Raw genomic sequence first — 20,671 nt, 5'->3', positions numbered from 1 at the left:
TATTATCTTAATGTAGTGGAGTTGGTTTTTTTGACAGTGGGTGTTTACTGAAGTTTGTATGACGCAGCTCTTGCATTTGTTTGAAGTATTTTATATATATATATATATATTTTACAACTACTATGGCCTTGTGTCAATGTGAGAAATCACTATTATATAATGAAAAATCCATTTTCATAACGAAATATATTATGTGTATGTATATCGCTATTGATTTGAACGATAGCACGATAGAATTTTATATTTTCGTCGAGTTGCATTTTGATTAAAAGACTGTTGATTTTTACTTGCCAGTTTCTAGTTCGTATATGGCAATATCCGCTACACATCGCGCGCACGCGCATATACAAGGACACGCGGCAAATTGAACAACACGTGTAGAGTATATCGATAATTTTGTGTTTAAATGATATAATAACCATGCCATTCGTTATTGTCGACCAATTCTTTTTCCCTATATTTTTATTGGAACGATCACTCACCCACTGATTTTTGACATTCCATGCGAAAAAAACAGAAAAACGTCGTGTCTTCATAGAAGGATTGAGTGCAGAATCGTATAGCTCGGCGATCTTTGAGCATAGCGTACCGTTTTCACTTTCTATTAGTAAATTTATTAGTTTTCACTCTTTTTTATTTCTTCCACCATTAATTTTCAATTTGCCAACAAGCACTAATTGTCAGTTATCTTCGTTGACCACTAGTCATCTTTGTGTCTGTTTACAACTGGAAGTGGCTGTTTTATAATGTGAAAAATACTCCCCTACGTAAGGCGGCGCTTTACCTTCTCCTTAGGCCACCTACAATTACGACTGAAGAAAGGGGAAAAGTAAATGCGATCTCTTGTGATCTACAGTTATTCCTGTCAACGATCTCCACTATTTTTAATAACAAGGTAATCTTGGACGCAGTTACAAGTTTCGGCCGCCATGCCGTCCATGATAGTAATAGAGAAAGCGACAAGGAATTTACGAATTGGAGGCGAAAATGATACTCTGGATGGAAAACCAAATGTATTTATAAGCTTATTACCAATTCAAGCTAAGCTGCTTTTTAGACTTTGAAAAAAAAGGAGCTGATTATAAGAAAGCTTTTCAAGCAAGAGCTGGTTGAGGTGCTTCGAAAAGGAAAAAACAGAAATATCCGAGTAATAGAAGCAACGAAAGTTGATAAGTTATTTATTGAAATTTTAGAGGAATTAATAATAAAACAAAGAATGATATTTAGCAAGTTCTGGCCTGGTGGAAATTATTAACTAGAACGTCAAATAATTGGCCAAGGTCGATAAAAATATTGAGGAAACAATAAGTTAGTATCGTGAAACATGCAAGGATTAAAAGAAACGATTCAAACGAAATCCGGCGTCTTTTTCAAAAACACAGGAACTCTTCCTCGTCCAACAGCCTTCACCTTAATCCAGCGAGCAACCCCCTGGACGCTTCACACAGCGATCGACTCCCTTCTTCACCATCATATAACTCTGTGCCTTCAGAGAATGACAGAAATAGTTTTGAATCTATAATTTATAATTTGATAAAAGTAAAATGGTTAAGATTTTCTATTATAAGCATTAAATTATATCAGACACTCTAAATACAAATCCAAGATAAAAAGAATAGGTGTTAGCGTATGCATGCACTCACACACACACACTCACACACACACACGTGTCCAATTTAAAGATTTATAAATTATTTAACTATTTTTGATTTTTTTTTTTAATGTGCTGTGCACTGCCTTATGTATTTAGCAACTAATTTTTAAAAAAATATTTTCCTAATTTATAAAATACTAACTAGTGTTAGAAAATTAAAGAAGGAAAATATAAAATAAAACATCGCTAATTGCATTAAAAATATAATGTAAAATGCATTATGTGGTACATATATCAGTAAATAATGCACATGAACATCAATTATAAGTAGTGTTGCCCATATTGACTTATGAGCAGTTGATTGAAACAGGACCAGCTTTGTACTTAGGTCTGTTGTAAATTCTACTTATGAACCTGGTTGTTATCAAGTATTGACCAAAAACTCTTGTTACATATGGACAATTTCTCTATTTAAATTATTTTAACTCAAGCAAATTGTTATTGATGTCATTCTTTTGTGAACCTGAAAGGAAAACAAAACTTGCCAAAGTGAAAACGGTATGTTATACTCAGAGTTAGTACTAATCTCTCTCTCTCTCTATATATATGTATGTATATACAATCTATAAATATAAGTATATATATATGTATATATATATATATCTATAATATAAATTGGACATGGGCGATCGTTGTATTCATTCTTGTCTTGAGGTTCACAGCCAAATGGCTGGGTGGATTCGCGTGAAAAATGGCACACATGTGGAGACGGGTGCACACACACACATATATATATATATATACACACACATATATGGGGGTTGGACAAAATAATGGAAAAACCTAAGATCATAGCATCATAATTTTGAAATATCTATAAAACCATCAAAAGCATGTTATTTTTATGTTTTTTGATTCATTATTAGTGTTGCTTAATATGTTTTGCTAAAATTACTGTTTCTTTTCAGATATCATCAGGAAAAAATAATTAAAATTTATTAAAATGACAGATCTATCGGATTTTCCAATAGGTCCAATTGTTGGTGCTTGTATGGCAGACACTAGCGTAACGAAAACAGCCGAAATGTTTGGTGTATCAAGAAGTACCGTCTCAAAAGTAATGACAACCTTTGAGAAATAGGGAAAAACTTCCTTGTCAAAACAAGACTCTGGAAGAAAGCCAAAACTTTCAAATAGGGACCATCGGACTGTTACGCGAATTGTTAGAAAGGATCACAAAAGTACAGCTCTCAAAATAACTACAGAGCTTAATGACCACCTTGAGAACCCAGTTTCCACAAAAACTGTTTGCTGGGAGCTGCACAAAGCCGGATTTCATGGGAGAGCTACAATCAGAAAACCACTACTTTCAAAAACAAATGTTGCAATGTGTTTAGAGTGGAGTAAAATCCTACAGAATTGGTCCCCAGAGCAGTGGAAAAATGTTATTTTCTCAGATGAGTCATCCATTACCTTATTTTCGACCACTGGCTGAGTATACATGTGGAGACAGCTAAAAGAAGCATTTGACCCAGACTGCCTTCTTCCAACTGTTTAACATGGAGGAGGATCTGTGATGATCTGGTGGGCTTATCTTGGAAATTCGCTGGCCAAGTGGTTTCCCTTCATGGCAGAATAAATAGTCAAAACTATTTAAGCATTTTATCTGATCAAATTCATCCTGTGGTTTGGGAACTGTTTCCGGAGGGAAGTGCAATCTCTTAGGATGATAATGCACCAATTCACACAGCTAAAGTTGTTACTGAATGGCACGAGGAACATTCTAGTAAAGTTGAACATCTTATGTGGCCACCACAGTCCCCAGATCTCAAAATTATTGAGCATTTATGGTGCATTTTAGAAAAACAAGTAAGGAGTCGATATCCTCAAGAACTGGAGACTGTTTTAGCTGAAGAATAAACAGAAATTCCTTTATAAGCAATTTAAACTTTGTACGAGTCCATACCTTGTAGAATTCAAGCTGTAATTACTGCCAAAGGCAGTCCTACCCCATATTAAAATAAATTCGTTTGAAATTTTAAGATGTTTCCATTATTCTTAGGATAAAAATTCTCTCCTTAGATTCTTTGAATCCTGTAGATTCTTCTTTGTCTTCTGTTGTTAATGTTTTCCTAGGTGTGCATTGCCAATATAATGCAGTTTCATCTTCATTATACACCTGTGCAGGACTGAATTCTTCATCAACTATGAGTCTGCATACTTTACAGACTGCTTTTCTCTCCACGTTTATTCTTGGAAGCACATTCATGTTCTATTAATGATCTGCAGGGTCACCATATTTCATTACATGCCCATTATCCATTTTCCATTTTCAATCTCGTTGTTTACAGATACAAAATGTAACAAAATCAGTGCTGGCTATAGATTCTATAGAATATCTGTAGACATAACCTTAACAAGTGAAGCTCATATTCTAATTTTATGAAGCAACTTATCCTGCTATAAGTCCCTTCCATCATTCTAATGTTATTGAAATCATTTCATTATCACTTGATCATGATCAGTATTCTTACTGTCTTCCATAGTTTTTCTAATAGTCATTTACTTTTTCAAATCACTGTTTGCATAAAATTTCATTATTTTGTCTCATCATCATCATCATCATCGTTGTTGTTTAACGTCTGCTTTCCATGCTAGCATGGGTTGGACGATTTGACTGAGGACTGGTGAAACCGGATGGCTACACCAGGCTCCAATCTGATTTGGCAGAGTTTCTACGGCTGGATGCCCTTCCTAACGCCAACCACTCAAAGTGTAGTGGGTGCTTTTATGTGTCACCCGCACGAAGGCCAGTCAGGCGGGTACTGGCAACGGCCACGCTCAAAATGGTGTATTTTATGTGCCACCCACACAAGAGCCAGTCCAGGGGCACTGGCAACGATCTCGCTTGAAAATCCTACGAAGGCCAGTCAGGCAGTACTGGCAACGGCCATGCTCAAAATGGTCACAAACAATAGATGGACCAAGGCCATAGATGTCACATAGCTTACTGAACCACCATGGTCCATTTATCTCGACAGTTCTCCTTCAACATGCTTTGATATTTAATTGGTGCTTACATCTGATACTCCTCTGATACACTATTTCATTTTTTACCTGTAGGGAGCTATAGCTACAGCTAACTTTAAGCTAAATAAACATAGGTTCTTTCAAACTTTTGGTATCGCAATTAACAAGTAGATTATAGAAGTTGCATGAAAACATGGTATACACACCACCCCTTGTGGTCACCCAATTAACTATTGTGGCAGCCATGGGAAAATTCCCCTTTGTATTTTATCCACATTAAAAGAGGTGTTGAACCAGCAGTTACTGGAAAATTGGTGTACCTCTCTCTTTCTCTTGTGTGTGTGTGTGTGTATATATATATATATATATATATATATATATATATATATATATTAATTGTAGTTAGAATTAGTAGTTTTAACTGCTATTTCTAAATTTTCAGTATGTTGGTGAAGCAACTTCTGCTGATCCCTATATGTTTATAATTATATATATATATATATATATATATATATATATATATATATATATATATATATAATTATAAACATATATATATATATATATATATATATATATATATGAAAAAGGAGGCAGTCAGAATTTTGGATAATTCTTTAGCGCTTTTGTTCATTTTTCTAACTTAAGATTTTGTCTTGATGGGTTTGAAAAACAAATGAAAGTGCTAATAAAGAATTATCCAAAATTCTGACTGCCTCCTTTTCGCGGTATACAATATCTGTACACCGCTTCAAAACACTCTATGCATATATGTGGTCTGATCAGTAAGTATCCAGACTGTTGCCATAGTAACGAAGATAAAGCACTCAGAGTGAAGCTGCTTGGCACAGATTTGAACTCTGCCGTGCATGCACACTAAGTTTTAACGTTCTAGCTCACTTCTGCTGTTTACAGCAATGCTTGGAAGGAAGGTGTGTAGTGTGTGATCCTCACATTGACCATGAATCTGCATCAAATTTTGCCAAAAGCTTGGCGATGCCTGCTTAGAAGCCTACGCAAGATTGCAGAAAGTGTATGAGCTGAAAAGATGTCGATATTGATGAATTGAGAAAAAAAACATCGCAGATGTGCATGCATCTGTGAGGGGAAATTGTCAAATCACCATCCGTGAGTTATCAGAGGATGTGCAGATTCGTTACGGTTCGGTTCAGTCCATTATCACTGAAAATTTAGGTATGCGATGTGTATATGCCAAGTTTGTGCCAAAACCGCTTTCAGCTGACAACGCATCTGCCTATTCAGTGCAGCTTGAGCGGCATTTTTGGCTGGGCACAGCATACCCCAGGTCCAGCAGCCATCATATTTCCCCAGATCTCGCCCCTTGTGACTGTTTCCTCTTTCCAAGAATCAAATCCTGCTTGAAAGGAAGAAGATTTCAGAACGTCGAGGAAATCAAAGTGAGTGCAACTTAAATGACCAGAGAATCCCTAATTTAAGGATTGTGTATAGTCCTCTTTGAAGGCTGGTGAGATAAGGGGATGTCAGTTGTGAAAGCAATGCTTACCATCACCATCAATGGAAGAAACATTCTAAAACCATCGGAACACATAACTTTGTACAAAATGCCCAAGAAATAATGAATAAAAAAAAACCCTGGGGAGTCAATCAGAGTCATTGCAAAGGACGTGAAGGTTTCAGAATGCACCATCAGAAGAGTTGTGCATGAAGCCATCAGATACAAGTTGTATGTGATTCAGAAGGGTCAGTTTATGCTAGACATGATGAGACAATCGTTCAATCCATGCAAAGTGCTTGTTAAACAAGTTAAAACATCAAGTGGCTGGGATACTTTGGTTTTTCTCCAATAAGAAAAATATTTCAATCTGGACCAAAAAGCTAAACTGAAGAAACAACAAATGGTTAAGCAGAAACCCGAATGAAATTCCAGCAGTCATTTATACTGAGTTCCTAGCATCTGTGATGGTTCTAGGATTCGTTGGCAATGAGTAAGATGTTGTGCCTCCTCACTGTTTTTCACAGGGCTTAAGTGCAAATGCCACTGTCTACACAGAGGTATTGGAGAAAGTTGCAAGGCCCTGGATAGACACAGTATGAAATGGTAGCCCATTAATTAAACTTACCAGAAACTTTATGAAGTCAAGATGAACTCAAATGTATCACAGTCCTTTGAAGATGAAGCAGGCCAAAACTTTGAAGTTACTGTTATTATTGCTCAACACTCCCAAATTTCACGACAATAATCTTTATTCTTGGCAACTGAAAATTGGCTTCATTCCTTACAAAAACGGTGCTACATCACCTGTAATTCTTGTCTGAACAATTTTGTTGAACTCTGTGTGATTCAACACAAAATTTTCTAAATACAAGAAAGAACAAATTTTAATTCTGAATTTTTCTATTTTCTTTTGATTTTTCAGAAGCAAGAAAAATGGCAGAAACAATGAAGTTAGGTCCAGAATGGTAAGTGGAAATATTTATTGAACTTCCAAGAAGTCTTTGTCATAATCTACATATCTCTTTGGTTCCAAAATAATCAACTGGATATATATATTAACATATAGGATTAATACTATATATTAATATATTTTATACTGTGAAGCTTAATTTAATTTAAATTTTTAATAAATTGATTTTAATTGAGTTTTTACCTGTAATTTTGGATTTTATCCCTAATATTATTATTATTATAATATATATATATATATATATATATCATCATCATCATCGTTTAACGCCCGCTTTCCATGCTAGCATGGGTTGGACGATTTGATTGAGGACTGGTGAAACCGGATGGCAACACCAGGCTCCAATCTAATTTGGCAGAGTTTCTACAGCTGGATGCCCTTCCTAATGCCAACCACTCAGAGAGTGTAGTGAGTGCTTTTACGTGTCACCCGTATATATATATATATACACACACATACATACATACCTGTCTGGCTTTCTCTTTCTCTCTCACAAGTGAAGCCGGTGCAGTCTTCTACCTAGCCAGCTCCTGTCAAACTGTCGAACCCATGTCAGCATGGAAAATGGTTGTTAAATGATTATATGTACAAATATCATCATCATCATCGTTTAATGTCCGCTTTCCATGCTAGCATGGGTTGGATGATTTGACTGAGGACTGGCGAACCAGATGGCTGCACCAGGCTCCAATCTAATCTGGCAGAGTTTCTACAGCTGGATGTCCTTCCTAACACCAACAACTCCAAGAGTGTAGTGGGTGCTTTTACATGCCACCGGCATGAGGGCCAGTCTGGCAGTACTGGCAATGGCCACGCTCAAATGGATATATATATATATATATATATATATATATATATATAAATTTGCTTAAATTTGTGGAAACAAACCCCACAAAAACTGCATATCTTGGGAATCCGTGGTCTGATTTATGTGAAACTTATTTTATTCTGTTTGTATTCACATTTCAGGGTTACCTCACTTTCAGAGTATTTTCCCATTATGTGCTGGCTTGACTGTATTAAATTACTGACAAGCATGCAAGCAAGCGATCACAGACTTTTAGTATTATATAGATATAGGATTATATAGGCGCAGGAGTGGCTGTGTGGTAAGTAGCTTGCTTACCAACCACATGGTTCCGGGTTCAGTCCAACTGCGTGGCACCTTGGGCAAGTGTCTTCTACTATAGCCTTGGGCCGACCAAAGCCTTGTGAGTGGATTTGGTAGACAGAACCTGAAAGAAGCCTGTCGTATATATGTATATATGTGTTTGTCCCCCCCAACATCGCTTGACAACCGATGCTGGTGTGTTTACGCCCCCGTAACCTAGCGGTTCGGCATAAGAGACTGATAGAATAAGTACTAGGCTTCCAAAGAATAAGTCTTGGGGTCAATTTGCTCAACTAAAGGCGGTGCTCCAGCATGGCCGCAGTCAAATGAATGAAACAAGTAAGATAGTGAAGAGAGTAGAGTATAGATGATTTATTTTTGCCTGAACGAAAGAATGAAAGGAGGGATGGCCTGTAATTACTGTGATATCATTTGAAATCTTAATTGTTGATATAATTTTTTTGACTTACCTTGTTTTAATGTTAAACTTGATTTTTTTTTTTCTTTATCTTCAGGCTGCAGAAAGCAAGCAGCATGGGCACCCCACCTTCCTCTCCAGGTTTGGGGAAATTTAAGCTAGCTGATTACCGTTATGGTCGAGAAGAAATGTTGGCACTGTTTGTGCCTTCAAGCAAAATACCTGAAGACTTAAAACCTTTTTCTTTTATCTTGGTTGACAAACCTCAAGATCCTTTGGCTTATATACCTCCTACGGAAGAGGAACAGGTGAGTTATTAGGATTATTTTGTTTGTTTCTGACCTAGCTATATTTTCTGGGGTGTTGTCCTTATTGTTTAAATACTTGTCACCTCTAGCAACAGGTATCATATAGTTGTTGTTGTTGTTACACTGTTGGTAGCAATCTGTAAATTGTAGCGTTGGGGCACCCACTGCTGAAGATCTATTTTTGCATATTTGTATTTAAAAAAAAAAGGACGACTGCTTCTATTTTATCTGCAGTCAGGCGCAGGAGTGACTGTGTGGTAAGTAGCTTGCTTACCAACCACATGGTTCCGGGTTCAGTCCCACTGCGTGTCACTTTGGGCAAGTGTCTTTTACTATAGCCTCGGGTCGACCAAAGCCTTGTGAGTGGATTTGGTAGACAGAAACTGAAAAAAGTTTTAATAGTTCATTTATCAATCTGTTGAGAAAGTTTTGAACCATATTGTAGGATGAATAGTAGAAAATAGAGTTTTCACAGTTGTTGCTTAGTAATTTTAAAAGGCAAGGAATTATTGGAGTTGGATGTGTTGAAATGTAATAGTATGTCGCTTATTTATCATTACACAGACTGACTATAATGGGTATTTAAAGGGTTATAAAACTGAAACGAAATGGGGGAAAAGAACACTAAACCAGCATATTATGAATCGAGACAACCTCCTATATATATATATTTATCTGCTTGTAGCGAAATTAAGGGAAATGTTAAACAATGTCTTTCAATTATTTTTAAATATAACAAAGAATTTAGTAAAATAACTTAGTTAACATTAAACTAGTGTTAGGAACATAAATTGCGACTAAGGTTTGGTGGAAGATTTTAATTCAGAACTTTTGAAAACAAGACATTTGTACTCCAGAGCCAGAGGCGGTTTTAGCTGGGTTGGTATCGAAAGGGTTAATGAAAGCAGTTGAATCAAGAAGTGGGTGTCACCTTTTGATGTTTAGGGCAGTGAGTATGGTTGAGTTCATGGCTTTGAGGTTGTCAAGTACAGACAGTGTGTCACAGAGGTGTAACAAATGAGACAGTTGAAATGTTCTCTCTCTCTCTCTCTCCAATTGTAAGAGCAACAGCAGGATGGGTTCCCAACTGTTAAACACCAGCACTAGAGGTAAACTCTGTGGTGAGGGAAAAAAATTCTTGAAAATAATTGTGGTTTAGGCAGCTGCTTGAAAGGGAATTGATTATGAAAAAACAAAAAAACCCCAGAAAAACCTGAAACTGTTTTATTCCCCAATTTTAACTGTGGCACATGATAATGACTCCTGATCTTATGGCCTGTCTTTTCAGCGGCTTATGTCCCAGTCAGTGAACAGTTGTGCAGTTCTTCGATTGTCTGGGAGAGGAGGAAGCAGTGGAAGGGGAGGCAGAGGAGGAGGGGAACGAGGTCGAGGAAGAGGTAAGTGCTTGGCTTCATTGTATTTGTGTTGGAAATCATTAGCTTATACACACACACACACACACACACATATAGATTTGATTTGATATAATAGTAAAATGTCCCTCTTAAATTACTCTGTTTTATCTAATCTATTTTCCCTTATCTGTTCCCTATACATCCAAAACTTTGTATTTTGGGATGCAAGGAATTGATTGCCTTTTATGTAATTATTATTCTTTTTAATTGGATTTTTTTTTTCCTGTAGGTCGTGGTCGAGCAGAGGGTTTTGGTCAAAGACTGTCATACGATGATGGTGAAACAAGTAGTTTTACCCGGAATAGAAGTCGAGAAAACTGGGATGATAGGTAGGGTTTGATCTGCTTCAGCTTAAAAAATCTTTCTATTTCTCTTGTTAAACAAAGCACGGGTGGGGTGGGGGCATAGGAATGTTTGACTTGAAAAAGAGAGAATTGTCATAACTTGTATCTTGAAGTAATAATTAAAGCTCTCATATAACTCGTGTGTCTACATACTGTTCAGTAAAAATTTTTTTTTTTTTATAAATAAATCTATATTGAATAAATTGTCATCTCATTTCTTACCATCTTTAATGATCAGTGATAGATAAATAATCTATAGAAAATGTAGTTTCCCTTTTTTTGCTCACAGACGGTATGAACGTAGTTATTCAGCTAGAAGTTTTGAGGACTGTGCCCATCCAGCTAAAGAATATTCCAGATCATTCAGCAATGAGAATTGGCGTGATAAAAAATCACTAGATGATGATGAAGGTGATTGGAGAAAAGCTTGCTCTCGAGAACGATGGGGTGAGTGTTGTTATGATGATTGTGGATATATATATATATATATGTGTGTTTATTCAAATAGTGAAGCTAATATTAATTACTAAATATTCAGTGCTGAGAAATATTAATCATAACTGCTAGTTTTCTTTCATCATGGTTTGAGTTATCTAATTCCTGCTTACCACTCATAAACTGACATGTATTAGAGTATACACTCTTTCAACTTAATAGGCCCAGGCATGGCTGTATGATTAAGGAAGTTGCTTTGGGTTTTGATCTACAACACAACAGTACCATGAGGAAGTTTCCTCACCCATAGCCTTGGATCAAGCATAGCCTTGTGTCTGAAAACTGTGAAATACTGTTAGAAGTTCAGTTCTTGTCCTTGGGTGGTAGGCTTCATCAGTCACTTGATTTAACTGCACTGTTTCTTGGATACTATTAGCAGTGAATACTTTGTTTCAGGCATTTGAGCCAGGTTATAAAGTGTGAAGATAGTTTCTTCTCTTTCCATTAGCTTGAAGCTGTCACTGCTGCTCTTTGTCTTCTGAGGTCAGATCAGACATGGAGTTATATGTTGTTGCAGCAGCACATTGCTGTATTGACCATTTGTCGGTATACTCCTTGGTCTTCCTGGGCAACCTGTTGGGTAGAGTCTCAGTCAGACTCCATCTCTGAAATAATACATCTGTCATGACCATGTGGAATGTGGTCAACCAATTCAAGTTGTCAACTCAGCTAGATCCTCAATGAAAAGAACAAATTGTCAAGTTGCAGGGAAATATTACCTTGCTTGGAAACAGGCGAGAGTTAGCAACAGAAAGGGTACCCAGCCACAGAAATTGTATCTGATCCTTGCAAGCATGAAAAAGTGGAAGTTAAAACATTGACGATGTGGATGCATTTATTCCTTGGTCTGTTTTATATCCCTTTTTCTATGCAAGCATGTGTTAAGCAAATGTCATATATTAGTAACATTAAGGCAGAATCATTGGCACACTGGGCAAAATGCTTAGCAACAATTCGTCTATCTTTATGTTCTGAGTTCAAATCCCGGCAAGGTTGACTTTGCTTCTCATCCTTTCAGGATCGATAAAATAAGTAGCAGTTGAGCACTGGGGTTGATGTAATAGACTTACCTCCTCCTCTGAAATTGCTGGCCTTGTGCCAAAATTTGAAGCCACTATTTATATTTATAAAGATATAGATTTCACTTGACACTGTTCTTCAGATTGGTATTCGTGTAAGTTTTCATTAATTGAAATGCTTTTAATTTGCATTGATTGGGATTAATTTTTCGTTTAACTATTAACCGTTTAGCCTTCAGAATATTCTGCCGAATGTGATGCATATTGTTTGAAAATGATAACACATCATCTTGTAACCTTGAGATTTCAATGATGTGATTGTTTATTTTCAGAATGACATTGTAGGGTGTGCATGAGAGACCAAATCTGGCCAGTTTGAACATGACACCATGTAAAATATTTTGGCTGGATATGGTCAACTTAGATGCTAAAGGGTTAAACTAATTTCAGATAAAAGCTTGTCTTGCATCAATCTAAATTTAACCCTTGATAGACGCTTTGATGGTGTTCTGTTCATGCTTTGACAATCTTTGCTTTCTTTTTAATATTTAACATGGTGAGTTGGTTGCATTAATCTATTCCTGTGCTTGTGTGAGTTATCTCCTTAATTAGATTAAATAGAGCAGCGAACGACCATGACTTCGATTCATGCGTGCCATTTACATAGCACTGGCATCGACCATGATGATTCATTGTTTACCCTTACTGTTTTCACCGTTTCTACTCCTATCCTATTTCCGTTACATTTCGTTGCTATTATGCAAAAGTGTCGCAAGTCCAAAATGTTGCCTTTTTCAGAAAATGAAAAAATAGTTTCACCATTCCATAGCAAAACTGTTGTTTTGAAATCTTTGATAACTTGGCATCTGAAGCAGCTGGAGTTATGATAGTTTGACCAAAAGAACTGGCTATTGCAAGCAAAAATAAATATTGATAAAAACGAATTTGGCCAAATTTGGACATACAACAGTTTAACATAATAGCGATGATTTGTTTCTCTCTCTCTCTCTCTCTCTCTCTCTCTCTCTCTCCCCTCAGACTCTCTTTTTTCTTGCTATTCTGACTCTTCATCATTCTGCAATTCTCCTTTCCTGCCACATGTTCATCTTATGTCTTAGAATGCTTAAATCTATCTAGAATGTTTCAATCGTCCAACCCATGCTAGCATGGAAAGCGGACGTTAAACGATGATGATGATGATGATGATGATATGTTATCTTTCTTGTTTGAAAAATCAGTCATGCCTTTGGTTACTGAAGAAGACGATGACGGAGATTGGCGGAAGATGGGTCCACGTTGGGGTAAGTTATAGGCAAAGGGTTAAAGTATATTTATTATGAAATAAATATTAGTAATGTTTTTCTCAACTTTTATTTTTTATTTCATAAAATTTGTGCTCCACGATACAAGCTAACAAAAAACACTTGGCATTTATACAGTGTTCCCACTGTGTACTGCTTTGAGCTCTATCTCCACGTATCTATAGCCAGAATTTTCTTTCTTATCTCCACAGAGTCCCTACCTCTAGCTGGGGATGCAATTTGTTGTTGGCACTCCGTCGCTTACGACGTTGAGGGTTCCAGTTGATCCGATCAACGGAACAGCCTGCTCGTGAAATTAACGTGCAAGTGGCTGAGCACTCCACAGACATGTGTACCCTTAACGTAGTTCTCGGGGATATTCAGCATGACACAGTGTGACAAGGCTGACCCTTTGAATTACAGGCACAACAGAAACAGGAAGTAAGAGTGAGAGAAAGTTGTGGTGGAAGAGTACAGCAGGGTTCACCACCATCCCCTGCCGGAGCCTCGTGGAGCTTTAGGTGTTTTCGCTCAATAAACACTCACAACGCCCGGTCTGGGAATTGAAACCGCGATCCTATGACTGCGTGTCCACTGCCCTAACCACTGGGCCATTGCGCCTCTACAGGGATGCAATGCTATGTTTTTAAGGGGATATTTAACATTGGTGTATCTAGCAATAGGCTTAAAAACTCAACAAGCTGCCTTTCCGTATTTAGGGAACAAAATTTACTGAAACCCTTCAAAATAGTTAACTTTGGACAGCATTATTTTTGTTATTGAATCATTAAAAAAAATTACAATTCATATCGTAATTTAATAATTTTTGTGTGTTGGCATGAGATAACTGGCTTCATAAAGCATCTTTCGGCCTTGTTTGTTGCCACAGTTCGAGCAACTCCAATCCCACTAACTATTTAACTATATTTCCCAACTATTTTTATATTTGTTTTATTTAACACTGATATTGTTTTCATGGTAAGTGATATTTGTGTTATCTCGTTTTTTTTTCTTGTTGCTATCTTTTTTTCCTTTTCTATACTTAGTGTTCTTCTGAACTGCATCTGCTTAGAAATTCCAGAAACAAACCCTGGGTCTCTCTTATTTCACACAGATTATTTTCATTTCAACCTCTCTCTTTGTTTACTATTTTTTGAAGTCTTGGGAAACCACAAACTATTCACTTGTATATTCAGTGGCTTCTTCATATACTTGTCCATAATTAGTTCGCTTTTAATAAGAATTTAATTTGGTAGATCAACTGCATGCTTCTGTTCCAATATAATTTTTGCTATAAAATGTTTTGCGTTTATCTTGTCTTTAGCTTCTCAAAGATGGCGAGGTTTGGATTCTGAACGCACTAAAAGCACTACTGGTATAGGTTTCTTCAAAGACAGGCAACACACATTTGACCGTGACCGGGACAGACCAAGGAGCTTTCAGCGCAGCCGAAGCACTGAGATGTGGGATGATGTAGGTAAGGAAAAAAAACTGACAGAATTAATGGCAGTAAATTGCAAACAGTATGGTTGTTCTTTTGGTGAGCCTGGAGTAACCTAACCTGCTCTAGTTGGTATAGAGTTGCAAATTTAATTTAGTCATTAACATGGCAACTGAAATGGATATCTTTTGCTTTGAAATATTTCATCTAAATTCTAAAGACTAAGAAGAGGAGAAAAAATTTCAAGTTCTAATTTTGACCAATATTATCTATAATATCCTTTCTACACAAGGCCTGAAATTTTGGAGAAGGAGGCTAGTTGATTACATTGACCCCAGTACTCAACTGGTATGTATTTTATTAACCCTCAAAAGAGAAGGAAGGCAAAGTTGACTTTGGCGGAAAGCTTAAGAAAGGAAAACTTATTAGATAATTTGGCTCCATACATTGTGTTTGAAAAGGAGGGAGGAAAGAAAAAGAAAGTAATGGCAATGGCTGGAGCACCTTTGGTCTCCTGGGTCCCAAAACAACAGTTTTATCTTCTCAGTAAAATTATATTCAAATCAAAAAATGTGTGTATGGATGCAAACTCATAGTTTTTAAAGATGTGTATGGGACTTTTTATTTAATTTCCTTGTTTCTCGTTTAGATATGCCTGAGTGGAGTGTTCCTAATGATGAAGATTACAATGAAACTGGTACATTTGACTCAAATGGGATTTTTGTTTCAAATAAAGTGAGTTTGTGCTTTTTTAATTATTGTAATATTCTTGTTTCTGTCGTCTGTCAGTTTTCTCAGGGCGTTAGCCAAGGGAGGTAATCACTCGAATGGAGACATGTAGAGAGAAGGGGAGGGAGAAGAGACAAAGAAGGAAATGGAAAGAGTGGACTCAGAGAGAAAAAACAGGAAAGAGAGAGAGAGAGAGAGACAGAGTGAGTGAGTGATTCAAATTGCAGGTTCAGTTGAAATGTTTCACATAATGAAACAATGTCATGATCTATAAATTTATGCATCAAAAGATATATTGATTGGTGGATTAAATTAAAGTGATATAACATTAGTTAGGAAATAGCTGTGGACATTATACTTCTTTTACATGTTCCAGACCAAAGGCTGTGGCCCTGCTGGAGCGCTGCTTTTTTTTTTTCATTAGGTTTAAATGCTTATTGATATTACGAAAGCAGACAAATATATACATTCGTAGAAGGGAAAGTAGACATTGAAATATGTTGAATTTCCATGGGATCTGCTACTTATTGTTTTTCATTGTTTGTGTTTTGTTTTCCTTTCCAAAAGATTTTCTTTGTTTTGTTAAGCTGACCTCATCAAGTTTGCTTATTGCCATATCTCCCAGTGAGGTAGTGAAAATATTTTGGAATTGTTTATTCATGCTTTGCTTTTTCTCACAAGATCAGCACTCAGTCACTCATTTTCTTTATACAGTGGCTTTATGTGTTTATATATATCTATATATATATATATATATTTTTTCATTTCATTTCAAAGTTTCAGCTCAGAGCTGCGGCCATGCTGATGCACCACCGTGTTATATATATATTTTTTTTTCACAATGTAACCTCGTGGGCATCGGTACCATTTTCCTCTTTCTCCGTTCTTCCATTCTCCGAACTTTCCATCTTTCCGACGAAGGGCTACGCCCAAAACGTCATACATTCTCTCTTTCCTTTCCTGAGCGTCCAATAACACTATCCATATCACGTCCTCACTTTGTTGTTTTTTTGTTTTTTTGTTATTATTTTTTTGAACCTATATATATATATATATATGAGAGAGAGTTGAGGGTGCTAAATGAAAATACTTTCATTGAATAGTTGCATAACTTAGCCTGTATATTGCCAGGATGGGGAAAAAGGCATGCAAAACCAAATTAAAGAAAACTAACTTTCCATTTGTCTAATTTTAATTTTATTTTGTTTCTGAAGGATCCAATGAAAGATGTTTCACTCAAAGGTCACAGAAGAGAAAAGAAAGAAATCCCACCCATTCATGATGACCACTGGGAAGATCAGCCTGAGACAAAAGCTTCTTGTGAAATGAAAGGGGTGAGAAGAAAGCTTTGTTGTTTTGAATATTTCCCATTAGAGAACAAGGAGGCTGAACCAAGCAGTCCCCAATTTACTATGGAATCTTTAGAATTGATTTGTAGAGTTTTATCGAGTTTATTTGGGGGAGTTTGATCAAACTCATCACTGCCACTCTAAAGCTTTAGAATAAAGGAGTGGCTGTGTGGTAAGTAGCTTGCTTACCAACCACATGGTTCCGGGTTCAGTCCCACTGCGTGGCACCTTGGGCAAGTGTCTTCTACTATAGCCTCGGGCCGACCAAAGCCTTGTGAGTGGATTTGGTAGACGGAAACTGAAAGAAGCCCGTCGTATATATGTATATATATATATATGTGTATGTGCGTGTATATGTTTGTGTGTCTGTGTTTGTCCCCCCCCAGCATTGCTTGACAACCGATGCTGGTGTGTTTACAAAGAGACCGATAGAATAAGTACTAGGCTTCCAAACTATAAGTCCTGGGGTCGATTTTCTCGACTAAAGGCGGTGCTCCAGTATGGCCACAGTCAAAAATGACTGAAACAAGTAAAAGAGTAAAAGAGAGAAAGAGTATGCCATCTCTAAGGCTTTGTTAAAGATTGAAATGCAAAAAGACAAAGTCTTAGAAAAGAATTGAGCGAAGAACACAGAACAAAGTCTAAGGTCATCAGTGTGGTTTGTTATTGACTGAAATCATTTCATCACTTCAAACCCTGTGACTTATTTCCTATTACAATCTGCTAACACAGAGGCAATGATGAATGACTGAGACCTTTGGGATGAAGCTGTGTTTGAGAAGAAGACCCATCAAACCACCCATTTGTTTCCCGGCCACTAAACATTCTGAACAATTGTATCCCCCTGCAAATAAAGTCATAGGTAACAGAAGCTATTGACAACTTCTAGTAAGCCAGCTGGGAATTTAAAAGAATCTATTTTCATAAAAGCAAGGTGCTACATAAAAAGCACCCAATATACTCTGTAAAGTGGTTGGCATTATGAAGGGCATCCAGCCACAGAAACCAAGCCAAAACAGATTATTGAGGCTGTTACGGCCCCTGGCCTTGCCAGCTCCTGTCAAGCCATCCAACCCATACCAGCTTGGAAAACAGATGATGGTCATAAATACATCTTAAATTGCATTTAATCCATATTTTTGCTGATTAAGGCATGGTAAACATTTATCCATGGGGATTCCCTATGTGCAAATATTTAACAACTTTGCTTCAAGCATAAGAGTATCATCAATAGCTTATTCTCATCATCATCATTTAACGTCCGTTGTCCATGCTGGCATGGGTTGGACAGTTTGACCAAGGTTAGCAAGCTGGAAGACTGCAGCAGACACCAGCCTGATCTGGCATGGTTTCTATGGCTGGATGCCCTTCCTAATGCCAACCACTCCGAAAGTGTAATGGGTGCTTTTGCATACCACTGGCACAGGTGCCATCTGTGTGGCACCAGTATCTGCCACGACTGTGATTTTACTGAGAGAGAAACTAGGTTTAAGAGAAACCCATCAAATGGTTCTGTTTCTTTTTCTTCCTTTTTTTCATTTTATTCAGTGTCAAATCCTCTGTCTGTTCCACTTATTAACTTAGTTTCTTTTCCTTTCATTTGCTACTGGTTTTGTCCTGATGTCCATTAGACATGCGCACACATGCACTTGTGCTTGCTTAAGAATGCGCAAGACTGATTTTATAATTTATAGATTGGGAGTAGATAGATGGTTAAGTTGTTTTTAGTAATTATTAACTATTATGAGTTTCATATTTAGTTGGTGTAGCTTTACTTTTCTTCCACTTTTTAACCTGTCCTAAAGTTGGTGTAAGTACATGAAATGTAACAGGAAAAAATGTTCTGGATGTTTTATTTCACTTTTTTTTCTCTCTGTCTTCCCTAGGCTGATACAAGGAAGGTTCCATTGGAGAATCAGTCTGTTAAAAGTTCAAGCGAGCCAGTGGAAGCAGTCATCAGTATAAGTGAAGAAGCTAAGAAACTGCGAACTAGTCCCATTGTAAATAGTGTACAGAAATCACCCAGCAAAACAGCACACTCTGCTGTGAACATGAATCCTCCATCACCGGCCTCAGATCCTGTGTCCCTGAAGAACAAAGTCATAGTGGCTGTGCCACCCATGTTAACAAAAAACTGCTCCATGATAGATTCTGATGTCATGTGCCCTCCACATTTAGATGCAATATCTAAAGACAATAATTCTGGTGCTATCTCTGATGAAGATACCCTGGACAGGCTGAAAAAGACTGCAGAAAACATTGTTGCTGATGTTACAAAGGAAGTAAGATTGCAGTTTTGGATATTATTTACTTTGTCTTATATTGTTTTGTTAATTACTATCTGTAAAATTATGTGAGAACATTGAGTCCTGTGTTCATAACTATTAGCCTATAGACAAACAACTTAATTTATTATAAAAATGTAGGTAAAACAACTTTATTACAGGTGTAAAATACATCTGTGATTGAATATTGATTCCTGGAAATTATGGATAACAACAGTCTTAACACTTCAGAAGTTATTTTAATACAAGGAAGGCTCTATTGTCTCAAAACTTTCACTGTATTTTTACTTGAATAAAGGCAGGAAAGGCTTTATCTCACATTATCTCAAAGCTACGAGAATTCAATAATGTGATTTATTTTTTTTCAGTGATATCATACATGGCCGGTTCAAACAAATAAAAGAATAATTTTTGGCCGGTCTAAGCTCTAAAGGGTTGAAGAGATAAATAATGGTGATGAGGTCTAGTGGATGGATGTCTCTTACGTTTATATATATTGCATTTATCTCTTACCCACCACTATTCCTTATTTTCTGTCTTTTATTTTTTCAGGATGAAGAGCCAAAGAAGAGTGTGGAAACGCAAGTGGAGACCTCAAACCATGATGAATGGTTTTACCGAGATCCGCAGGGAGATGAACAAGGTTCATATTTTTACAGGCCCTTTTTGAAAATTTGTAATTATTAAAATATATGAACCATTAACGAGAATTATGTTAAAAGTATAAGTAAGTAATTCTGTGCTTTTCTTGAAATGCTCCTCAGGAATGCATGAATGTTATATTTGCATTATCTTCTATAAATGGTTGTGGTCTTGAGCTGAAGCCAGAAATTAGGAGGAGTGTCTCCTTAGGTAGGGTCATCTTTTATCTTTTACTTGTTTCAGTCATTAGACTGTCGCCATGCTGGAGAATTGCCTTGCGTTTTTAGTCAGTGAATCAACCCACAGCACTTCTTTTTCTTAAGCCTGGTACTTATTCTGTTGGTCTCTTTTGCCAGACCACTAAGTGACAGGGATGTAAACAAACCAACAATGGTTGTCAAGCTGTGGTTGGGTACAGAAACACACACACACACAATGGCTTCTTTTAGTTTTTGTCTACCAAATCCTCTTATGAAGATACACCCCATGTGGTGAGACTGAACCCAGAAGCATGTGGTTGGGAAGCAAACTTTTTACCACACAGCCATGCCTGCACTGTACACACACACACACACACACACACACACACTTGCATATATGATGGGCTTCTTTCAGTCCAAGTGCCACTTGTCAGTTGAAATCAATCGACTTATGTTGTTAACAACCTTCAGAAGAAGCATAGATGTTACAAAATCTAATTTCTTTTCCCTATAAATTTGAATTTGTGCCTAAACAAGAGCATT

The 20,671-nt window shown here is 36.9% G+C and overlaps 1 protein-coding gene across 16 annotated transcripts in view; it reads left to right on the top strand.

The window, feature by feature from the left end:
• The window catches only part of LOC106880141 (uncharacterized), a 56,471-nt gene that overhangs the window by 11,087 nt on the left and 24,713 nt on the right, over positions 1-20,671 (top strand). For 4 of the 16 annotated variants that reach the window (XM_089342497.1, XM_089342496.1, XM_089342500.1 and 1 more), the window contains exons 2-12: positions 7,024-7,066; positions 8,698-8,908; positions 10,197-10,305; positions 10,553-10,652; positions 10,957-11,114; positions 13,420-13,482; positions 14,807-14,959; positions 15,573-15,658; positions 16,867-16,986; positions 18,888-19,283; positions 19,839-19,929. In XM_089342497.1, coding sequence (XP_089198623.1) covers positions 7,035-7,066; positions 8,698-8,908; positions 10,197-10,305; positions 10,553-10,652; positions 10,957-11,114; positions 13,420-13,482; positions 14,807-14,959; positions 15,573-15,658; positions 16,867-16,986; positions 18,888-19,283; positions 19,839-19,929 — 1,519 coding nt within the window. In that variant the 5' untranslated portion in view covers positions 7,024-7,034. Of the gene's footprint in view, positions 1-340; positions 2,153-7,023; positions 7,067-8,697; positions 8,909-10,196; positions 10,306-10,552; positions 10,653-10,935; positions 11,115-13,419; positions 13,483-14,806; positions 14,960-15,572; positions 15,659-16,866; positions 16,987-18,887; positions 19,284-19,838; positions 19,930-20,671 lie in introns of those variants that run through there. The other 12 variants (XM_089342507.1, XM_089342506.1, XM_089342509.1 and 9 more) reach the window with 4 other exon arrangements.

The sequence above is a fragment of the Octopus bimaculoides genome, chromosome 26, assembly GCF_046866305.1.
Source record: "Octopus bimaculoides isolate indiv1 chromosome 26, ASM4686630v1, whole genome shotgun sequence".
Taxonomy (NCBI): Eukaryota; Metazoa; Mollusca; class Cephalopoda; order Octopoda; family Octopodidae; genus Octopus; species Octopus bimaculoides.
This window is presented reverse-complemented; position numbering and strand designations above follow the sequence as displayed.